The sequence below is a fragment of the Ornithodoros turicata genome, chromosome 1 (genome assembly GCF_037126465.1).
Source record: "Ornithodoros turicata isolate Travis chromosome 1, ASM3712646v1, whole genome shotgun sequence".
Taxonomy (NCBI): domain Eukaryota; kingdom Metazoa; phylum Arthropoda; class Arachnida; order Ixodida; family Argasidae; genus Ornithodoros; species Ornithodoros turicata.
Window position 1 is genome coordinate 22807113 of NC_088201.1, and position 18479 is coordinate 22825591.

General features: G+C 44.3%; 2 protein-coding genes across 13 annotated transcripts in view; one reads left to right on the forward strand and one right to left on the reverse strand.

The window, feature by feature from the left end:
* Positions 1 to 18479, reverse strand: part of LOC135377648 (major facilitator superfamily domain-containing protein 10-like) — a 203582-nt gene that overhangs the window by 165953 nt on the left and 19150 nt on the right. The window lies entirely within an intron of this gene.
* The window catches only part of LOC135377647 (dual specificity calcium/calmodulin-dependent 3',5'-cyclic nucleotide phosphodiesterase 1A-like), a 250537-nt gene that overhangs the window by 118834 nt on the left and 113224 nt on the right, over positions 1 to 18479 (forward strand). The window contains exon 1 of one of the 11 annotated variants that reach the window (XM_064610228.1): positions 7046 to 7098. The exons of 9 other annotated variants lie outside the window; for them this stretch is intronic. In XM_064610228.1, coding sequence (XP_064466298.1) covers position 7098 — 1 coding nt within the window. In that variant the 5' untranslated portion in view covers positions 7046 to 7097. Of the gene's footprint in view, positions 1 to 7045; positions 7099 to 11439; positions 11489 to 18479 lie in introns of those variants that run through there. One more of the 11 variants, XM_064610227.1, reaches the window with a different exon arrangement.

Consider the following 18479-nt stretch of genomic DNA (forward strand, 5'->3'; position numbering starts at 1 on the left):
GTTGCCCCTCCTGGCTTGTGGAAAGCGCGGGACGTACGCCTTTTTGTAACAACTGCATAAATGTCAAAAAAGGGCGCACGCCTCTCATTTTCAACGATGTCTTTCTGGATCATTCCCTCTTCAGAACTTCACCGCATAACACGCTCTGCGCCAGTCACTGCACCGAATGGTAGAGTTATCGCTTCTGATTTGAAGAGAGAGCGGAGCGTACATTTTTTCTTCTTTTTTTTTTTTTTTTTTTGTCGCAATTGACATACCCAAATTAGCACAAGAAGGGGTACATTTTCATTTTCCCCATTTGCCCATTTTCAATAAAGCAGGAGCGCGGAATATTCTAAAGACATGACATCACGTTCTTGAAACTGCGTTATCGTTCTACAAAATTGAAAGGCTTGTGACTCCAAAACTGCTAAATCATTAATTGAGGTATTCACTGAAAGATGTTCTTTCGGACATCTTGGTGTAGACGTTGTTCTTTTAGGACGAAAATTGATGGTCAGAATTAAGTTTTAGTATCCCACTTGGCCCAGGTCTGATTGAAATCGCTCGGCTGCAGCTGACACGTAGGTTACGTCACAGGCTACCTCATGACGAAACAACATTGCTCCGAGATTAGATGTTATGTGTTTATATTGCATTCTTTGGGCACGTCGAAAAAACAAACAAAAAAACTCAGAATTCAATCTCTCCCCTCTTTTGTTTTTCCTGCATCGTCTGGACACTTCTTGAATGCAACACCGTCTGGGTGCTAAGCGACTGAGTATTTTCATAATAACACGCCCCCAGGTGTTTCGCACCTGGATTTCGTACATATGCAGACAAGTAAAAGATTGGCGCGGTATTTAGACGCCGCTCCTTTTATTTCCGTTACTTCCAGACAGGCCAGTGGGATCCGTTAAACGCGTCTGCGAGCAGTGAGTTAAGAAACACGACGTACAGGATTTGATTTTTCATCCACGTTTGCCAACCATATAAGTCCTCGTGTACTCGGGTTGTATGCCCGCATTCGAACTTTGTGTCGCTTAAAAAAGTTATATCAAAAAGGAAAATCAACTGGTATGCCTAGATTTACAGATAAGAAGGAAACGCAAAGAAGCATGTATGCCTGTATTTATGGTTGTCATCATTATTACAATATTCACGGCTACTGTAAAACAAGGGCGAATGCGTTGATTAGGGAAGTGGCAATGAAACTCACAAATCATCACAATGATAAAAAAGTTATTTTGTTAGGGAAGTGGGAGATGTCTACAGGAAAACACAGCCGTTTGAAGACTTTTAACGCTGTACTTGTTTTCTTCGCGTTCTCCAAAGTGGCTGTGGAGATGACTGAAAACTTAAAAAAGAAACTGATTGGTTTCCTGCCCAACGTATCCTTTCGTTACGCTTCCCTCGATAGTCGTCGGTAGTCAATCTCATACACACATGCACGAGGACGTATATAATATGACACAAAGTCATATGCCGAAAGAGGATCACGAAGACAACATTTAGTCATAGACAGCGATAAAACGAAAAGTACGGGGCGATAATGGATGAGGCGAAAGCGTTGTTTTGGCTCGTACAGCCCTAATGGACCTACAGGAACCTAATGGACCCTAATGGACATACAGACCAATATTTAAAAGTGGGAACAAGTTGCTCGGGAATAATTGCCGGCCTATTTCTTTGACTTCCACTTTTTGCAAAATAATGGAACAGGCTGTTTCTGAACACATCACTGAGTTTTTAGTAGGAAATAATCTGTTAGCCCCTTCGCAACATGGTTTTAAGAAGAGCTGTCTTATACGGTTACTCAACTCATTGAAACAGTGCACGGTTTTGGAGCAGGACTAGACAGGAAGGGGCCGGTGGACGTTATTTTTTTTATACTTCTCTGAAGTATCTTTTGTTAAGTTTCCAATCCAAAACTTGCCAAACTGAATGTCATATTAAAGAATCCTGGCTAATCAGATTTCGGGTAATCTTTTTCTTATAGGTCAAAATACGTAGATATTAGTGAGTTTTAGTGCATCGTACGCTATCGCCTTTGCGTACGTAAGGGATAGCGTGGTGGTTCTGCGCACAGTGGGAGGCTCTCTATGTTATGCGCGTGCGCAGAATCACCAACGCTGTCCCTTACGTACGTAAAGGCGATAGCGTACGATGCACTAAGGCTCACCATTAATGATGTGTCATCGTACACATTACCAGTCGAATCTGGTGTCCCACAGGGAGTCAGTTCTATTCCGTTGCTTTTTTTTCTTTTCGTTGACATCGTCCCTGACATCTCAGTCCCTGTTAAACTGAATGCTGATTACTGTCTCGTTCTGATAAAGTTCCTTTAAAACTAAGCTTAATTTAGGTTCAGAATGGTGAATATCTTGGCACACGAATTACGAAAAATATTCCACTGAACATTACGAAGAAAATACCCCGTTGTGTTTTTCACATTCCGTTATGCCTCAGGCTTCGCAGAGCATTACACAACGCGAATATTTGGCTGTTGACATTCTCATCTGACCTTAGCTGGAACTCGCATATTAACAACATACTACATTCATCTGCATCAAGCAAACTTTATTGCCTTAGATGCAGCCGAGATCATCTTCACATGAAACTAAACTGGCAGCCATATAGGTTGATAGTGCTTCCTATCCTTGAGAATGCTTCCCCACACGGCCATTATGAATACGAGATTGGAAAGCGCTCAAAGAAAGGCAGTTCGCTTTATCTTTAAAATATATGGCAGACAGTTTTCTCTCTTAGCAATGAATCTGGAAGAAAAAAAGCAGAGAAGAAAAAAAAAAACAATCGTATATTTGTATATAATAGCAAGTAATTGCAGCGGCATTCCCTCCGATAAATACCTTTCGTTTTCATTTCTACCGCTATTAGAGAGAAGCGCCCTTGGTCCCTTGTTCCCACCCACCGTCGACAGTTTTAAATATTTCTTCTTTCCGAAAACAATAGAAGAATGGAATTTACTCCTTCAGGACGCTTTTCATGCAACTCCACTTGACGACTCTAAAAAAAGTCACTACAAATCGTCTGCACTCAGTCTCATAGTCTGTCCCTTAATTCAATGTTTTTTGTTGTTGTTTTTTGTTAGTTTGTTTGTCTGAGGAAAACTTAATATGACACGGTATTGCCATGCGCACAGTGTTTTTCTTTTGACCACATACTGCAAACGTATTTTTATTCGCGATGTATTAATTTTCGCGAATTTCGCGACCGCGCAAAAATCGCGAAAAATTGTACTCGCGAACACAGCTTGCCATTGATCCCGTGGAAGGAAACAGACCTGGAATCGCGAAATTATACTCGCGAATAATTTCCCAAATGCGATTCGCGAAAATTAATACATCGCGAATAAAAATACGTTTGCAGTATGGTGATGTGAGGTGCTGGGAAGAACATTATGGAGATATCCGCCAGCAGAACCATTGCTACCGGCCCTGAATTGCGTCTTCTAGTGCGATCTCGGGCATATTGTAAGTTCGTCTTCTTGCGGAGTACTTGCGCTCCACCGGTCTGGTGACGGCTACCTGAAAGTGCTCCCCCATCATTATCTCCTTATCCGTTCCCAATGCGCAATAGGGCAGTGTACCGCCTCAGCGGCGGTGAATCGTCCACTTCATCATCATCATCCAATGTAGGTGTGTGTGTGTAAATTACGAAGGTCATGATTGGGGATTTTTATGAATATTATCTCCTGTCTACTCGTGTTGTTATTGCTATTTGTATGTTATAAAGTCCGTCAGTTCATGGTGCCATCCAACTTCGGCCTAGTGCCGGTAGTATGCATAAATAAATAACTAAAATGGCTGCAGCAGCAGGATGGTCGTGCACCATGCTTTGTTCTTAGTCATTACCAGTTAGTATTTCCAATATTCGCGCAGTATGTCAGAATCAGCTTGACACACCGAGAACACTGTCACCCTTAGACGTGGACGTGGTAATCTATTTTCGGTGGCCTGCACGCCATATCTGTGTAGCTCTCTAGATAAACTTCAGCATCGTTAGTGCTTATACAATGTCACTTGACAACGGCACTTGATGACAATACAAGTGCTTATAAAGGTTGTTAAAAGGCTGCCGTGACGCATATAATCAGTCGACGATACTAAAAGTTGATTGATTTAAACTGGGGGATGTATGCATATGAGTGCGATTATGTGTGTCCTTTGTTTGTGTTTGTCCCTTTGTCCCTACCGAGTCAAAGCGCTTCGCCATACTGACAGCGTTGAACCCGTTGAACCACAAGACGGGATCAGCACCTGGCGCGTGTGTTCACAGACAGTAAGGCGGCGCTATAGGTTCTAGCAAATTATTGTACCAGAACAATCGGCTGCCTAGACACCATGATAGTCGCAACATACAACAGACTTCTATCCTCGGGTTATAGCCTGTGTTTCCAATGGGTACTCAGTCACACAGCCCTGCACGGAAACACCCGCGCAGACGCCTTAGCACGTCGGGCACATGGGGACGTCACCTTCAATAACTGTTCACTACCACTTTCAGCCTCAGCATGTCGATTACAGATACGCCGAATTCGCCTCAGCGGCACTCGGCAGTTTCAAGAGGGCGCTGTCCGATTAAACGATCATCCCCGGTCTATCGACCAGTCGATGGATTTCGTTGCCACACACCACTGCTCGCGTCGAGAAGCGTCCATTCTACACGGACTACAACTTAATGTCTCCAGGACACCTCTGCTTCTCTATAAAATGAGTCTTCTCCATATGCCCAAATGCCACACTTGCGCTGTTGAAGCTGATATCCACATGTTCTCCTCGACTGCCTCAGATTCGACACCCCTCGAACCACGCTGAGACGACGCCTACTCGAGCTGCGGTGCACAGACTTTTCTCTGGCCATTCTGCTCTTCCCAGCACGACATCCCACACAGTGGTATGTGACCAAAGCAGTTTTGACGTTCCTGTGCAACACAGGTCTCATAAACAGCCTGTGAACTCAAGACGTGTCATCTCATTCTTCAGTGTCCCACCCTCACTTCTCACACTCATACGCATTACCCTCACCTTTTTTTTTCTTCTTTTAATCATCTTTGTCTCTAATCTACCTCATCCTTCTTTCACCTTTTGTTGTTTTATCCTTTATTTCCTAGTTCTTTTTTTTTTCTTTTTTTATTACAGCGTCAGCTGTATAGTGGAGACTCTCCCGAGATCGCGTCGGCGTCGTCGGCATTCGCATGTCCGCACAAAACTCTTATCGCATGTGCGCTCAGCGCTGGGAGTAAGGAGGAGAATCCCGCCAGTTTCCAACCGCTATCGATGGAAAGTGAGATAAAAACCAATGTACTTTCATTTGAGAAAAATTTTAGCAAAATCCTTTTAGTGCCCCTTTAAGTGTTCTTTACAAGGTGAGGGTCACGTCACTCGCCGAAATCCTCTCGCGGCGATGTAATCGAAAGCCTTGGCAGCTCTTGCACTCGCAGTGCATGACGTGAATGACCGCGTCTGAGACGTGGTTTTTTTCGCAATTCCAGCGTTTTTCAACTGTACTTTGGGTCTCACACACGTCACAATTGTCTGATGGTCCCGATAGCCGCAAGGTAATATTACTAGTTGCCTTCGTTGCTTTGTTACTGAAGTCTAATAGGACGGCTTGAACCTCACATAGAACTGTCATGCGTAAGCAAGCTATGCCTCTTCATCAAGGTATTCACACGGTTAGCCCGATACAGAACCTCGTAATCCTCGATGCAGCCATGCAGCGCAGTCGTAGATCAGTGGAAGTACCGTCGACAAGGATCAAGCCGTCTATGTGTCCGCGTGGTTCAGCCATATACTATGCAGATTTCGGTCCACCTCATGAGGAACAATAACAGTTTCAGGGAAACAAACATTTGACGCTGCGACACTGATAATTGATTATGTGGTTCAGGCTACCGTAGTGCACTTCTGTGGTAAAACGTGGATCAGCGTTGTGCACGACTGCCGGACTCGGAACCACGACGTTTTTTTCTGTCGAGCGCTGTATTGCTGCCACGTCTGACACCCTTTCTCTGCAGATTATACACACGGTAAGGTGAAGGCCGATCAATTGGCTTAATAGGATGGCTGTTAAAGAGCTGTAGACTGTTGAAACACACACTTTATGCTTGCGTATAGTCGGGCGCAGCATATATTGCTGCTCTGATGTGATGTAGTGCTTCCTAGCCGCCTAATACTTTCCGTATGGAACATGAAGCACAAATATCAATATCTGGAAATCTATGGGCGCGTTGGTGGACGTGGTGGTATCGAAAGATGATCGCATCGCACCGGCGCATAAGCATATAGTAAACCCACGTCGTCGTTTCTGAGCTGTCGGCAGCGCGTTCTATTTCTAGCAAGACATAGTTAGAGAGGCTGACGGTTATTAAACCTGAAGCTCCATATGAAACGATCGATTGTACGGGACGGCAGGTTCCTGAGAATGCAAATTATGCTGGAAACCTATCATCCCGCATTACAGGTTCGTGCCAATTACGGAGGCTCGTGATTGATACCGTATGGATAAGGTGCTCATTAGAATGAACATCCTGGGGGCTCATCGCCCTGTTTTACTACGTATGATCCACAAACCAACCAAGTGGTAGCGCATCTATACTTTCAAAACTGGGCGAGGTCTTCGGCTAGTTTCCGGTAACTTTTAGAATTTTATAGGCTATATAGTGGGTGCCTATCGAAAAGCTTTCAACCCGAATATCTGGACAACAGCACGCGTTACATGTTATACGAGCATTCTCTCGTAAAGACCTCAGTAAAAAGACACTTCTGTGGGACATGGAAAACACGACGGTTTCTTGGGGTCCACGAAGACGCACATTAATCCTCAGTAGCCACGTCTCACACTGTCGGGGCTTACAGCACCGCATTTTTCTTTTCTCCTCTAATTTAATCTGTATCGCTGTCAGTAGGAGGACTTTACTTCAATCTCTTTTTTCTTTCCACGGGCAAAGCTTCGTATACTTTCCGCTAGTCACAAAGAGAACGTAAACGCAATCTTCCGTATCCCTTTTCAGACGAATACACAAAGACAGGAACATTCGACTACGTCATTCACAGGCTGCAGACCCAGTAGAGACTCACACAGGAACGGAGCAAAGTACGCGCTCGCTACTTGTTTCTGAAAGGAAGGAGGACCATTGCCAAATCGTCGCCAGGTTTCGTATAGTGAAAACCCTTCTTTTTCGAAGAAAGGTTACAAAAGTGCTGCTTCTTGTTTTTTATTTACGTGATGGAGTAAGCGCCAGTAGAGTATCAGAAAAAAAAAAGAAGAAAAATTGTAGAGGAAGAGAGAAGGATGAATTGGTGACATCTACTTCAAGGCTCAGTCAGTTGATCGACGAGGTTTCGCTCTTCTAGTAGAAAACAGCAGTTACTGGTTGTATAGTTGCAACAACTTGGCTGTTTCGTGAACAGCGGACTTTGCTTGCTGTACGTGTCAATACATCAGACTATGTTAGCCTTGTTTGCACGAGCACGCCGAAAGATAATGACGGCTTGGCACAGCTTTAATTGAACCAGAAATAGTCTTCTTTAACCGACCACGCCAGGGCAAAGAAAAAAAAAAGCCTTTCAGTAGCAGAGGCAGCTGCACTACACGTACTATGTGAGTGTACCTGTGTGTAAGTGTATGCGTGTGTATGTTACAATACACACATAAGTGTACCTGTGCTAGGCATTGCCAACATCCTGGTCAATCAACATATACCTGTGGTACGCTTAACCAAAATCAGCCCTCAATTAAAATATACTTTATGACACGTTAATAACTTTGCGTGACACAAGTCAGTATATAGCCGAAACCTAATGTCATATACGCCTTCTGTGAAGTTCTAATGAAATTCAAATAACTTGGAGAAAGTCAATGTGCGCCGAACGCCAGGAAAGACCAGGCCAACATGTACTCCCATGTCCTAACATTTTGTGCAATGGTGCAAAGCGCTGATTTCTTCGCAACAATTCATTCTATTAGCTAATTTTTCGAGGTTCACAACTTAAAAAATTCGACAACACAGCTCTCTTACGTATGCGGCCTTACTCCCTACTTAGAGTGGAGAATATAATGAATGCAAAATAAGTAGCACACTTTACGTTGCCCCGTAAACCAGCTAGTACAACTACATGCAGCATACACACATAGATCGTCAGTTAGGTTCTCTATATCGATGAATCCAAGTAATGTTAAGCGCGTGCTCCCTCTTCTGTCATATGTGATTCCACGTTGTTCCTATAACAACATGAACGTTAACGTTTCTTTAGTACGAAGGGCTTACCGATGTGCGTCCTGTACACACACTTTAAATATCGCCTCCTACTTCACCTACTCCAAATCATCATCATACTTCCAGGTGTACCGCAAAGCGTAAAAAACCTTACAGAACGTACCTGTACCGTGATATTATCCCCTGCCGGGAGTAAAACGAGAAAGATATGCATCCGTGGCTCCAAACGCATGCATCCTAGCCTAGGAAACCTCACAGTAACTTCGAAGGCATATAAATTTCTATAAAATCCTCGAAGCGGTATACCCACGCTGTCGATAAAATGGGCACGTACAGAAACAAGGAACGGGGCGCTTTAACGCGCTGCGAAAACAAGCAACAGCGCTATTATCCCGGTGAATGATGACCGCCCAACCGCGACGTGGACCTGCTTAGGAGTTTCCCCCATCAGTTAATCGAGCTTCTGTGCGGCGTGTCTCATCTTCATCGTACTGTTCCTCGCGCTATACAAAAAGCTCAAACTTTGACGCTTTTGAAGCGAAACGGTGGGTAGCTGAAGGATGACAAAAAAAGTGGCCCTTTATGCACGTCCATGTCCGGTTTGAGCGCGCAACAGAGACTTAAAGGATGTAACGAACTCAGCTGCTGGGATGTCGTAGCCATTTAAGTTACCCTCATCGTGATATATTGCGTTTCAGCCCAAGTGCATTCTGAAGGAAGGCTATTTCACGCTGATGTCTCGAGGTACCGTGTATTGATGCGATTCTATATTTTCGGACGTTGAGTACTCTGTTCTACCGTAATGTGTAACCGTTTTCGTTGATACACTGTCAATTTGACCACCTTCGAAGGTGTGAAGATGATGCACTACGATCGATATTTTTCACAATATTTTCTCCCACCTTCTCAAACACATACAAGGAAGCATGCACCGGATTTGAAGCGAAGCAGACGAATGTCGGCACAGTTCCCCCTGAAGTCGGACGCATACTAACCGCCCCGTCCCTCACTCCTTCCTGCTGTCCTCTCTCCATCTGTTCACGTCTGTACGCCGCTCATAGCCGCAGTTTCTTCGCGGCGCTAACACACAATGAAAAATATAATAATAAGACATTTGAAGCGAAACAAGTTAACTTTAAGGTAACGTACACATATCTTTAAAGCGACAAAGCTGTCTCACATTGATAAGCTATGACAAGTTCCAATGACATGGCTACGGAAAGCACTCTTGTTTGGATGGTGGTGGTGATGGCGTGCTTGTTGAGGTGGACCCTGACTTTGCGTCCAATGAATTTTGTAGTGAGAGAGAAACGACCCCACTATCTAAGCGTTAAAACAGAAAAGGCTACAGAAGAACATAGAACAAATACGCGGGACGGGTCACCATGCAATTAAAGGTGCCAATTAAAGGCAATTAAACTTGCTTGTTCTTTGTATGCCTCCTGGTCATCTTGGGATTGCATTTGTTCTGTTTTTCTACTTTCTTTTCTATTTACGTGTTCTGAAGAGCCGGTCTCACATCGCCATATATATACGCACACACACACACACACATATATATATATATATATACAAACATTATCAATCATCAATCGTGCGCGTGCGTACACAAAGTTCCATAATCAAAAGCGTTACATCATACGGGAAAAGGAGGGCACCATGATATACGTTTTCATCGAGGTCGTTCAAGGCGCAAATAAAGTAAATACCGTACAGCTTGGGACAAAATTTACGGAACACCGGTGTGTCGCATTTTTCCATTGGAGCGACACCCTAGCAGCAAACAGGAACGGACACACATACTGAGAGTCCTTTTCTAGTCTAGTCTAGTCTTTTCAGTTACGATTTCTCTTCTCGATTACACGCAGCTCCTTGTACTGTTACAATGCGGTCACGCACAGCTGGCAACAACGGGTTAACCGAAAGTAGCGTTATCATGCCTTTCAGGAAGCTCGATAACCCTTCCTCTCCTCAAAAGAATATTTCCGAAATAATTCCAATTTTTATGGAAGGGAATTGGCATATTCGTTGCCACTGGCTGCACTATTGGCATTGGTAATCACGATCGATCAGCATGCCATTTATATGCCATATAAGCCATATGCCTTATATGCCATATAAGCCCAGTGCGAAGCCAGTAAAGTATTAAGTGAAAAAGAAATAGCATAGGCTCTTTGGCTGCCTATGCTTTTTTTTTTTTTCACTTAATACTTTACTGGCTTCGCACTGGGCTTTCAGAGGTGAGTTCCTCACCCTGACGGGAGGACATCACGTTCCACGTGACCTTCCGACGCCACTCGCTCAAACGTCGCCCACCTATGCATTGCTGATGAAGGCCCAATAAGGCCGAAACAGCTGTCCAATGCTGGTGTGGCGACGTTTGGGACTTATAAACATATATATAGATAGATAGATAGATACTCATGGAACGATGCGACAGCACCAGAGGACACGTCTTTCGAAGGGTGTTTGCGGCTCGTCAGCTCTGGGTAGCTGCGCATCGTTCGGAACTGGCATCCGACGACGAGCTCGATGACGAGCCACAAACGCGGCGAAACACGTGTCCTCTGGTGCTGTCGCATCGTTCCATGAGTATCTGTTTCTCTGCGTGCAGCCATAGAAGTCATCTTAATCTGATGTATGATACAATCCACTTACAATACCTGTTAATAACAAAGTTCGACCTGCATCGCATTATGCAAACGGCTTCTCTTTCGATGTTCTCCGAAAAGGCGTGCATGAATGAGCCAGCTCTTGCCTCGCTTCACAAACACTCTTCGTCAAAGGGAGGAACGCTGCATACAGGACCTTCGTTAGCATAAAGGCATGAAGCATTCGTCTCGCTTCCGCAAACATCCGTACCAACTACGGTTCGGATTTGAAATCAGGCGGCCAGAGAACTCGTTCCTCCCAGACGTTATCCATGCACACGCCGTCTTACTGGGAGCTACCCCTCCCCGCCCCCCTTCAAATATTGAGGCCGATTTTTTCGAAACCATGCACACACGGGTCACGGACACTTGGTTGCTCCCAGCGGACGGAAACGCATCTGGCAGTGCTCCTACACACAGCTGGGTATGCAGAAAAGGTCGCGTTGGGTTTGTGTGGAAGTCTGCAGCGGTTGTTCCTAGATGAAATATATTTCGAGCCGGCGAGTTGTTTGCTGGACATCGCGAATCGTCTATGAAGTTCTGCGCCGGAAGACAGTGTCGGATTCCCTTCGAGTGAAGGAACATCGTCGTTGCTATCTATGCTGACCTGACATAAGTAAGTTCACTGTTCAGGAAACATTTGAACGAATTCGAAAGGTACACTGAGGAATAGTTGCTTCTAAAAGTATGAACATGCGCTCCTATGGCGGGGAAATGCATGCTGTCCATCAGAGTACAAGGCGGCAGCAGTGTGAACCTTTGCCGTAATTAATGAACGGCCGTCTTGAAAAGGGCGGCTTTTTGTTAACATATGTGCCACGCGACACTGTGCATTGTGTTCATGCCAAACCTATAGGGCAACCAGGTACAAAAAGATTAATCGGCACATTAATTGTGTTGTTGTTAGCAAGTTTTCAAAGAATGCACAGTATCATGCAACCACAATGAACTCTCCAATAGTTTGCGAATATCACTCCTTAGCAGAGTCAACACCACCATAAATGGGTTATGCGAGCCACAAGGTATACTTTGTCAGCAAAATAGTGATATGGATTTTCAACGGAGAATACCTGCATACCTCATGTTTTTGCTTCCAAATAATACGGCGATATAGCCGATGGCAATGGGATCTACTTGCTTTATATGGCAAGTGCCAAAAACTGAATACATAAAATACAGCAATATGCCAAGATACCAATAGAGCTTCCCGTGTTATGTAAACATTGCTGCGGCCGAAGCGTCACAGTGGTGGGTGCCGGCCACCCTTGGAACTATTCGCGTGTTCTGGCGTATATGACCACGTGTGTTCGTTTTGCCCACCAGTGTGCAGATCACGTGACGATAACGTAGTTCTCGGGGAATTATATTAAAGAGGATAAATCGATTTTAGACTGCGCTTTCGAAATTAACATAATCACTGAAACATGATGAGGCAACGCGACGGAGACACGGACAGTCCTCTGTCGTTATCCCATAACGCGCATTAAATGCATCACTTCGGCCCGTGATTCGCCACGAGCTATTGCGCGAGCCTAACAAAGCGGATTTGTAGCGCGCCAACTTTAAATAAGTATAACGATAACGATAGCTATGTGAAAGCTTCGAGAACAGTGTATAGAACTACTAACATTGTTAATGTCTGCTGCCATCTAATATGTTACACCACAGAATTAAACGACTAATTATTTCACCGCTTCAGTGAATATTTCTCGAATATATTCAATCCCTGCAGCTATTTGCACAGCTATTTATGGTACAATCGAAAAACAGATGATGCTGTTGACGATTCCGGCTTGCCGTTGGTATGGAAAAATACGACTTCACCACATAACGCGCTCAAGACCAACCATGCACTGCACCGAATCACACCAAATTCAGTCGAGGACAGAGTGTTACCGTGCGCTTTTATGTGACCATTAACATTAATACGAAGTACCACAAAACGGCGCAGGCCTGTAATTTTTAACAATAATACGGGACAGAGAACGATATGAACTTACGTCCTATAGAGTGCCCTGTCAATTTCAGCGCCGGTCACGCTTTACGTTTCCAAATGCCTTTGCGGTTGTTCTTATGCTGTACTGTTGAAAGAGAACTTGACCATATAGCAAGCTCGTAGCCGAACCACCATTCCGAATGATATCATTCTATGTCGTGATTTTATGAAAATGGAACGAGGCACCTATATCTTGGACACATTATGCGTGTCCAAGACAGGCGCGTCCTCGCATTTTCAACAAATCCGCATAGTGATATCATTTCGAAAGGTGGTTGGCTGGGAATCTGCTATGTGGTGAAGCTCTGTTCTAACAGTGTAGCCAACCATCAGCCCGAATGACACCGTTGTTTCCCCGCATTTTTTTAAACGGGAGGAGTGCGCCCTTTTGTGACACTTAAGCAGTTCTGTTAATTGTCACAAAAAGACGTACGTCCCTTGCTTGCCACAAATCAGGAGTCATAACGGTATCATTTTGCGCAGTGATTAGCCTTCGGTGTGTATGTTAAGAGGCGTAAAAGTTGAGGTATCATAAAGATTCCGGCCGATGGCAACAGCAATGTGGGGGAGGTAAAAATTGCTTCTAGCACCGTGTGTTGGAAACTTCCGGCGCACGTCAAAGAACCTGGCCAGGTGCTCGAACTTATTCGCAGTCCTATCCTACGGCACGTGCAGCATATGTAACCACGCAAATGCACACTGACTCACACTACATGTGCATATCTACTCCTAATTAGTGTTCATATTCTGGCAGCATGCATCTTATGAACGGATTAACTATAAAGTGACGTTTGAGGCGCTAATAAGTTAAAAACAAAATTACCAAGTGCACATCTGACATGCAAATTTACACGTTCAGCATGTTCATTACTGTTCATTATGTTCATCTACTTGCACCGTGTGTCCCGATTACCTCCATTGAGCATCAGACAATAATGACTCCTGTTGTCCGAACGCATCAAAATGATTACCCTGCGAGTAAACCTCTCACGAGATGAAGGATGACTTCCGTAACATTTATTTTCCTAATATTATAGAAATAACAGCTACGTTCTGTTCAATTTGCAGGTCAAGGAATAAAGTATATCTCTCTCTCTTTTTTTTTTTCAGGTGTAGAGCAGCGTATATAGAACGACATGATGAATATCACTTCAGACCTAATTCGTGTCTACTCTCTACTGCCACACACACACATTAGAAAAAGAAAAAGCTTTGGAAAAGCGTCGCGCTGCCGTAGTGCAACGTATACAACACGTGTGTGTGTACGCAACGCATCTTTTTTTTAGTCTGCCCTCCAACTGAATGTGTCACGGTTCAAATTGTATGTATATACGCAAATCATATCAAACGCATATCAAATCGCGAAACGACTTAACGCATACGCCTTTTTGCAATATTCAAGTTTTGCCAGTTGTATAACGGGCTTGGGTATACGTTTCACAACCTGCGAGTATTTTCTTCTTTGGATCTAATGCAAGCTGGCGTCACTGCGTCGCCTGTCAAGAAAGCAAAATGTAAAACATACTGTTACAGCGAGACGAATGTCAAATCAGCATTCAGCAGATGAACACGGAACCGAAAGGTGGGCTCACCTGAACCGCAAAAGGACGACGCGATACACTCTCGGGATATTTTTCCTCCCATTTTTTTTTTTTTTGGGGGGGGGGGGTGGAGATTGCAAATCATCGTATAGCCGGTTCACGACACGCAACCAACTGCAAACGAAATGAACGTGGCGAGTACACTTTAGCGAATTACGTTTCAGCGGAAGGAAAACGCTCGTGTTATCGGGACATTTTTGAGGATAGGGGCACGTTTTAGAGAACGCCATTCTCGCGAATGAAGTTCTGGTCGATTTCAGCATAAGGAATACTATTAATTTTATAATTGGTGCGGTTAAGATACTGATATAAGATATTACTTGTACAAATATCAATACTCTCTTACACCTGGAGCTTACTGACAGGGCGAAAGTCCAGACACTGTAAAACTTGATCCGTTTTTATCTGTCTGTCGTCATCAGAAGAGCTCATTTGTATTGGCCATCTTTGTGCACGGAGGCACGAGGGAACGGAGGCAGTGAAATCAGCCAGTATAGGTCAGCGCTGCTGATTCGACATCTTTCGCAACGTAACTTGTGAACCAAAATTAATAATTCATTTGGAGAACATGACCTAGGAGGCAGAGTCTCACTTGCTGGAAGTGTGGAATGACCAAATAAGTGTGTGTGTGTGTGGGGGGGGGGGGGGGGTTCTTTCTTTTTTGCAGGGTATTGGGGAACAACAACAACAAATAAAATCGTGACTATGAAATGAGTTCTGTTAAGTGGTGATGCACCTTTGCAGAGCAGTATTGGGCATGTCGCTTCGAACTGAAGGTAAAATTGACTATACTGTACATAGTGTGCGCTGTCCCTTGTGCTTGTTTGCTGGATCCAGACTTGTGCCCGTTACCAAAAAAAAAGGAACTAAATACCGTTACCCGTTACTTCAGAAAAAAGTAACTAAATACGTTACTCGTTACCGACATACAAAAGTAACGAGTTCTCGTTACTCACAGGTAACGAGTTACTTTTACCTTACCGCCGCATAGTTAAAGGAGCCAACAAACATGCCGCAACACGTGGCAACGTGATTAGTGGCCCTTCGTTTTGTCTTGTTGCCCCTCTGCGGCGGGTATTGGGTATGGTTCATTTTAATAAACCTTTTGCTGAGTCTCATAATTTGTCGTCCGTCCTTCGTGTTCCGTGTCCCTCGGCCCCTTACCATGAGTCTATATCAGCTTGCCTGGAACCTCCCTTCTTTCCGAAGTGGGGGTGATCGGAGACTATGAAAACACAAGAAAAGACACCGGTTTTCGTGCGACCGATCACCAACGGTTCCCCAAAACATAAGAGGGGCTGCGTCATACTCATAATTTAGGGCACTCAGAAGCTTAGCAAAGACAAGAAAAGGCTAGAAGTCGAAACGCGTTTTTTCTAGCCATTGCACAATTGGTGCCCATTCTTGGGAAGGAGTGATGATCGGAGATTACGGAAACAAGAGAAAAGACAACAACACATCCAGCGAGGGATTGCAATAATACTTAGAGTCACACGTGGTCGTGGGAAACGCAGGTCAGATCTGCACACATTGCGCCACACGGAGTGCCGAAATGTGCTCCCCCGCGCTGAAGAAAAGGAACGAGTAACGTCAGTAATGAGTTACAAATTTTTGTAACTGATTCCGTTACTATTACCATATTTTAAAAAGTAACTGAATCGTTACTTCGTTACCAAAAACAGTAACCGTTGCCAAGTAACGAGTTCCTTGTAACGAGTTAGGCACAACTCTGGCTGGATCGATGGATGAACGTAAAGAAAAATATGAAGATGGTAGTTCCACAAATGTGGCTCCTTCTGCGCTGCTTTTCTGCGTAAAGGCCACTGTTCGCTACATTTGTGGCAATGGACAGCGAACGTCAGGCTTAGTCGCCGACCAAAACAACACCGCACAGAATACTCATTATTGTACCATATTGTTCATTTTCTGTCACGACACTCTAGGCACTGCTTTTTAGCGGAAACCATCGCATCACCGAACCCGTTAACAACTAAACAGAAACGAAAGTAATACTGTGCTCCCATGAACCAAGTAGTAAAAGAGTAAACTTATCTTTGGGAGCATCACGAAGTTTCTCTAATGAAGCTAAGTGGAGCCAACTGGCCACTTTCGCGCAGTGGATTCGGAACATGTAAATCGATTCTTTGCTCCAAGACGCAACTATAGAGGCACGCATCCGATTCCCCTCAGTGCATGATTTCTCAAGACATGCCTCCGAGGAATAGAGATGTGGACGACGTATCTTAATGCTGAAAGATAAAGAGGAGCACACGCTAAATGCGCTCTACATTTATTTTTGCTATCAATATCATCATCAGTAATACCTTTTCCTCGTGTTTTGGAAAGCGAACTGCCTGTGTATAATATATGCACCCGTGTGGAACAGGCGAAATATTAGGCTGAAATATTAGGCGAACAAATATAGGCTGCGTTGTTTCTGTCAGATGGAGCTCGCCTCGGTTCGTTTGCCAACAAACGCGTTTTGGAGTAGCCAGTTCTGACTGGGTCGGGACTAACCTCTCCATATTTTTCTTTCTTTTCCAATCCAATCCAATCCAATCCAATCCAATCGGTTCGTTTGCCCACCTGAAGTATTTAAATCTTCCAGCGCATAGACAACGATGAAATAAAAGAAATGTGACGATAGGAACCAAAGAGGTCCAGATTCGATCCCGGGCGGCGCTGACACGATTATTTGCATCAAGAGCCGCATTTTTCGTCTTTAATTATTGTTATCAACTGAAAAAAAATTGAGCGCTAATAAAAAGATAGTCTGCATTTTTTAATTAACTGGGTTACAAACAAACAGTGTAAAACACAGAGTCAGAGAAGGTGTGAATAAAAGATGTGGCGTGTTTGTAGAAACAAAGGCATTGTTTTAGTTGCAATTTATAATCTATGTAACCGCGATAAGTACAGCAACCATAAGAATGCTCATGCTGGTACATCCCAGCGCCTCAATTAGCAGAACAGGTGGTCCCCCCTGTCCCCCACTCCTTCCTGCTGTCCTCTCTTCATCTGTCCACGTCTATACGCCGCTCATAGCCACAGTTGCTTCGTGGCGCTAACACGGAATTAAAAAAAAAAGAACAGGCGGTGTTCTGGGATTTTGTGTCTGCTCTGTCAATCCAAGGCAGTCTAACTAATCATCAGGGAACCCACGTTCGAAGTTCCAGTTCTTAGCACGTTTTTCGGAGCTTCTAATCAGAACGCCTCTCGTGCGGAGTGCTCGTTAGCATACAAACACAGGAAACAAGTGTCGTTGACTAGGTAACGAAGCTCGGCCATAATCACGCAATTGGGACTTGGGACTTTTTTGCTCTGTTTTCTTTTCCTTTTTTTTTTTTTGAAGGTCGGAATTATAATCAGTTTACGGTTTTTAGAAAGGCGATGATGTTCGCGATTGCCAATTATGGGCAACTTAACTGTCCAACGTAATCGACTGTCCCGAAGTACACAAGGTGGACGTTGATACACTGATTCAGGTGTACAATACATTCAAGGTTCATGATACGCTAGCACACCACGCGTGAATATTTAGAGTATTCCAATGTCAGAGCGTGCGAAACTCAACTATTCTTGGTGGAAGAAAAACACCGAGACAGAGGAACACGCAACTCAAGACAACAAAGTTCATCAACAAACTTCCATCATGTATGACCAGCGTAGCCTGCGCCTTATGTCTTCTTCATGAACTATTCTTACTGTAGTCTGTCCCACCATGCATTTTTTTGCAAAGCCTGAATGTCCATTATCCCGCGCGCTCCCACACACTCTGTTTTCGCCACCGTCTAACGGAGATAACGATGGCCCTTCCCAAAGTTCACGACCCCTACAGTTACAACCCCCTCAAACGATTTTCGCACTTGGATGGTGACGTCCTCGGAGGAGCAGAGCGGGACAGGTCGTCCACCAGACGAATATCCTGGACGGACGTGAGTACCTCATGTCGTAGCACGACAATACAGCGTGCTGCAGTGTTCAACAGCGTGCACTGCACTGGTATCTGT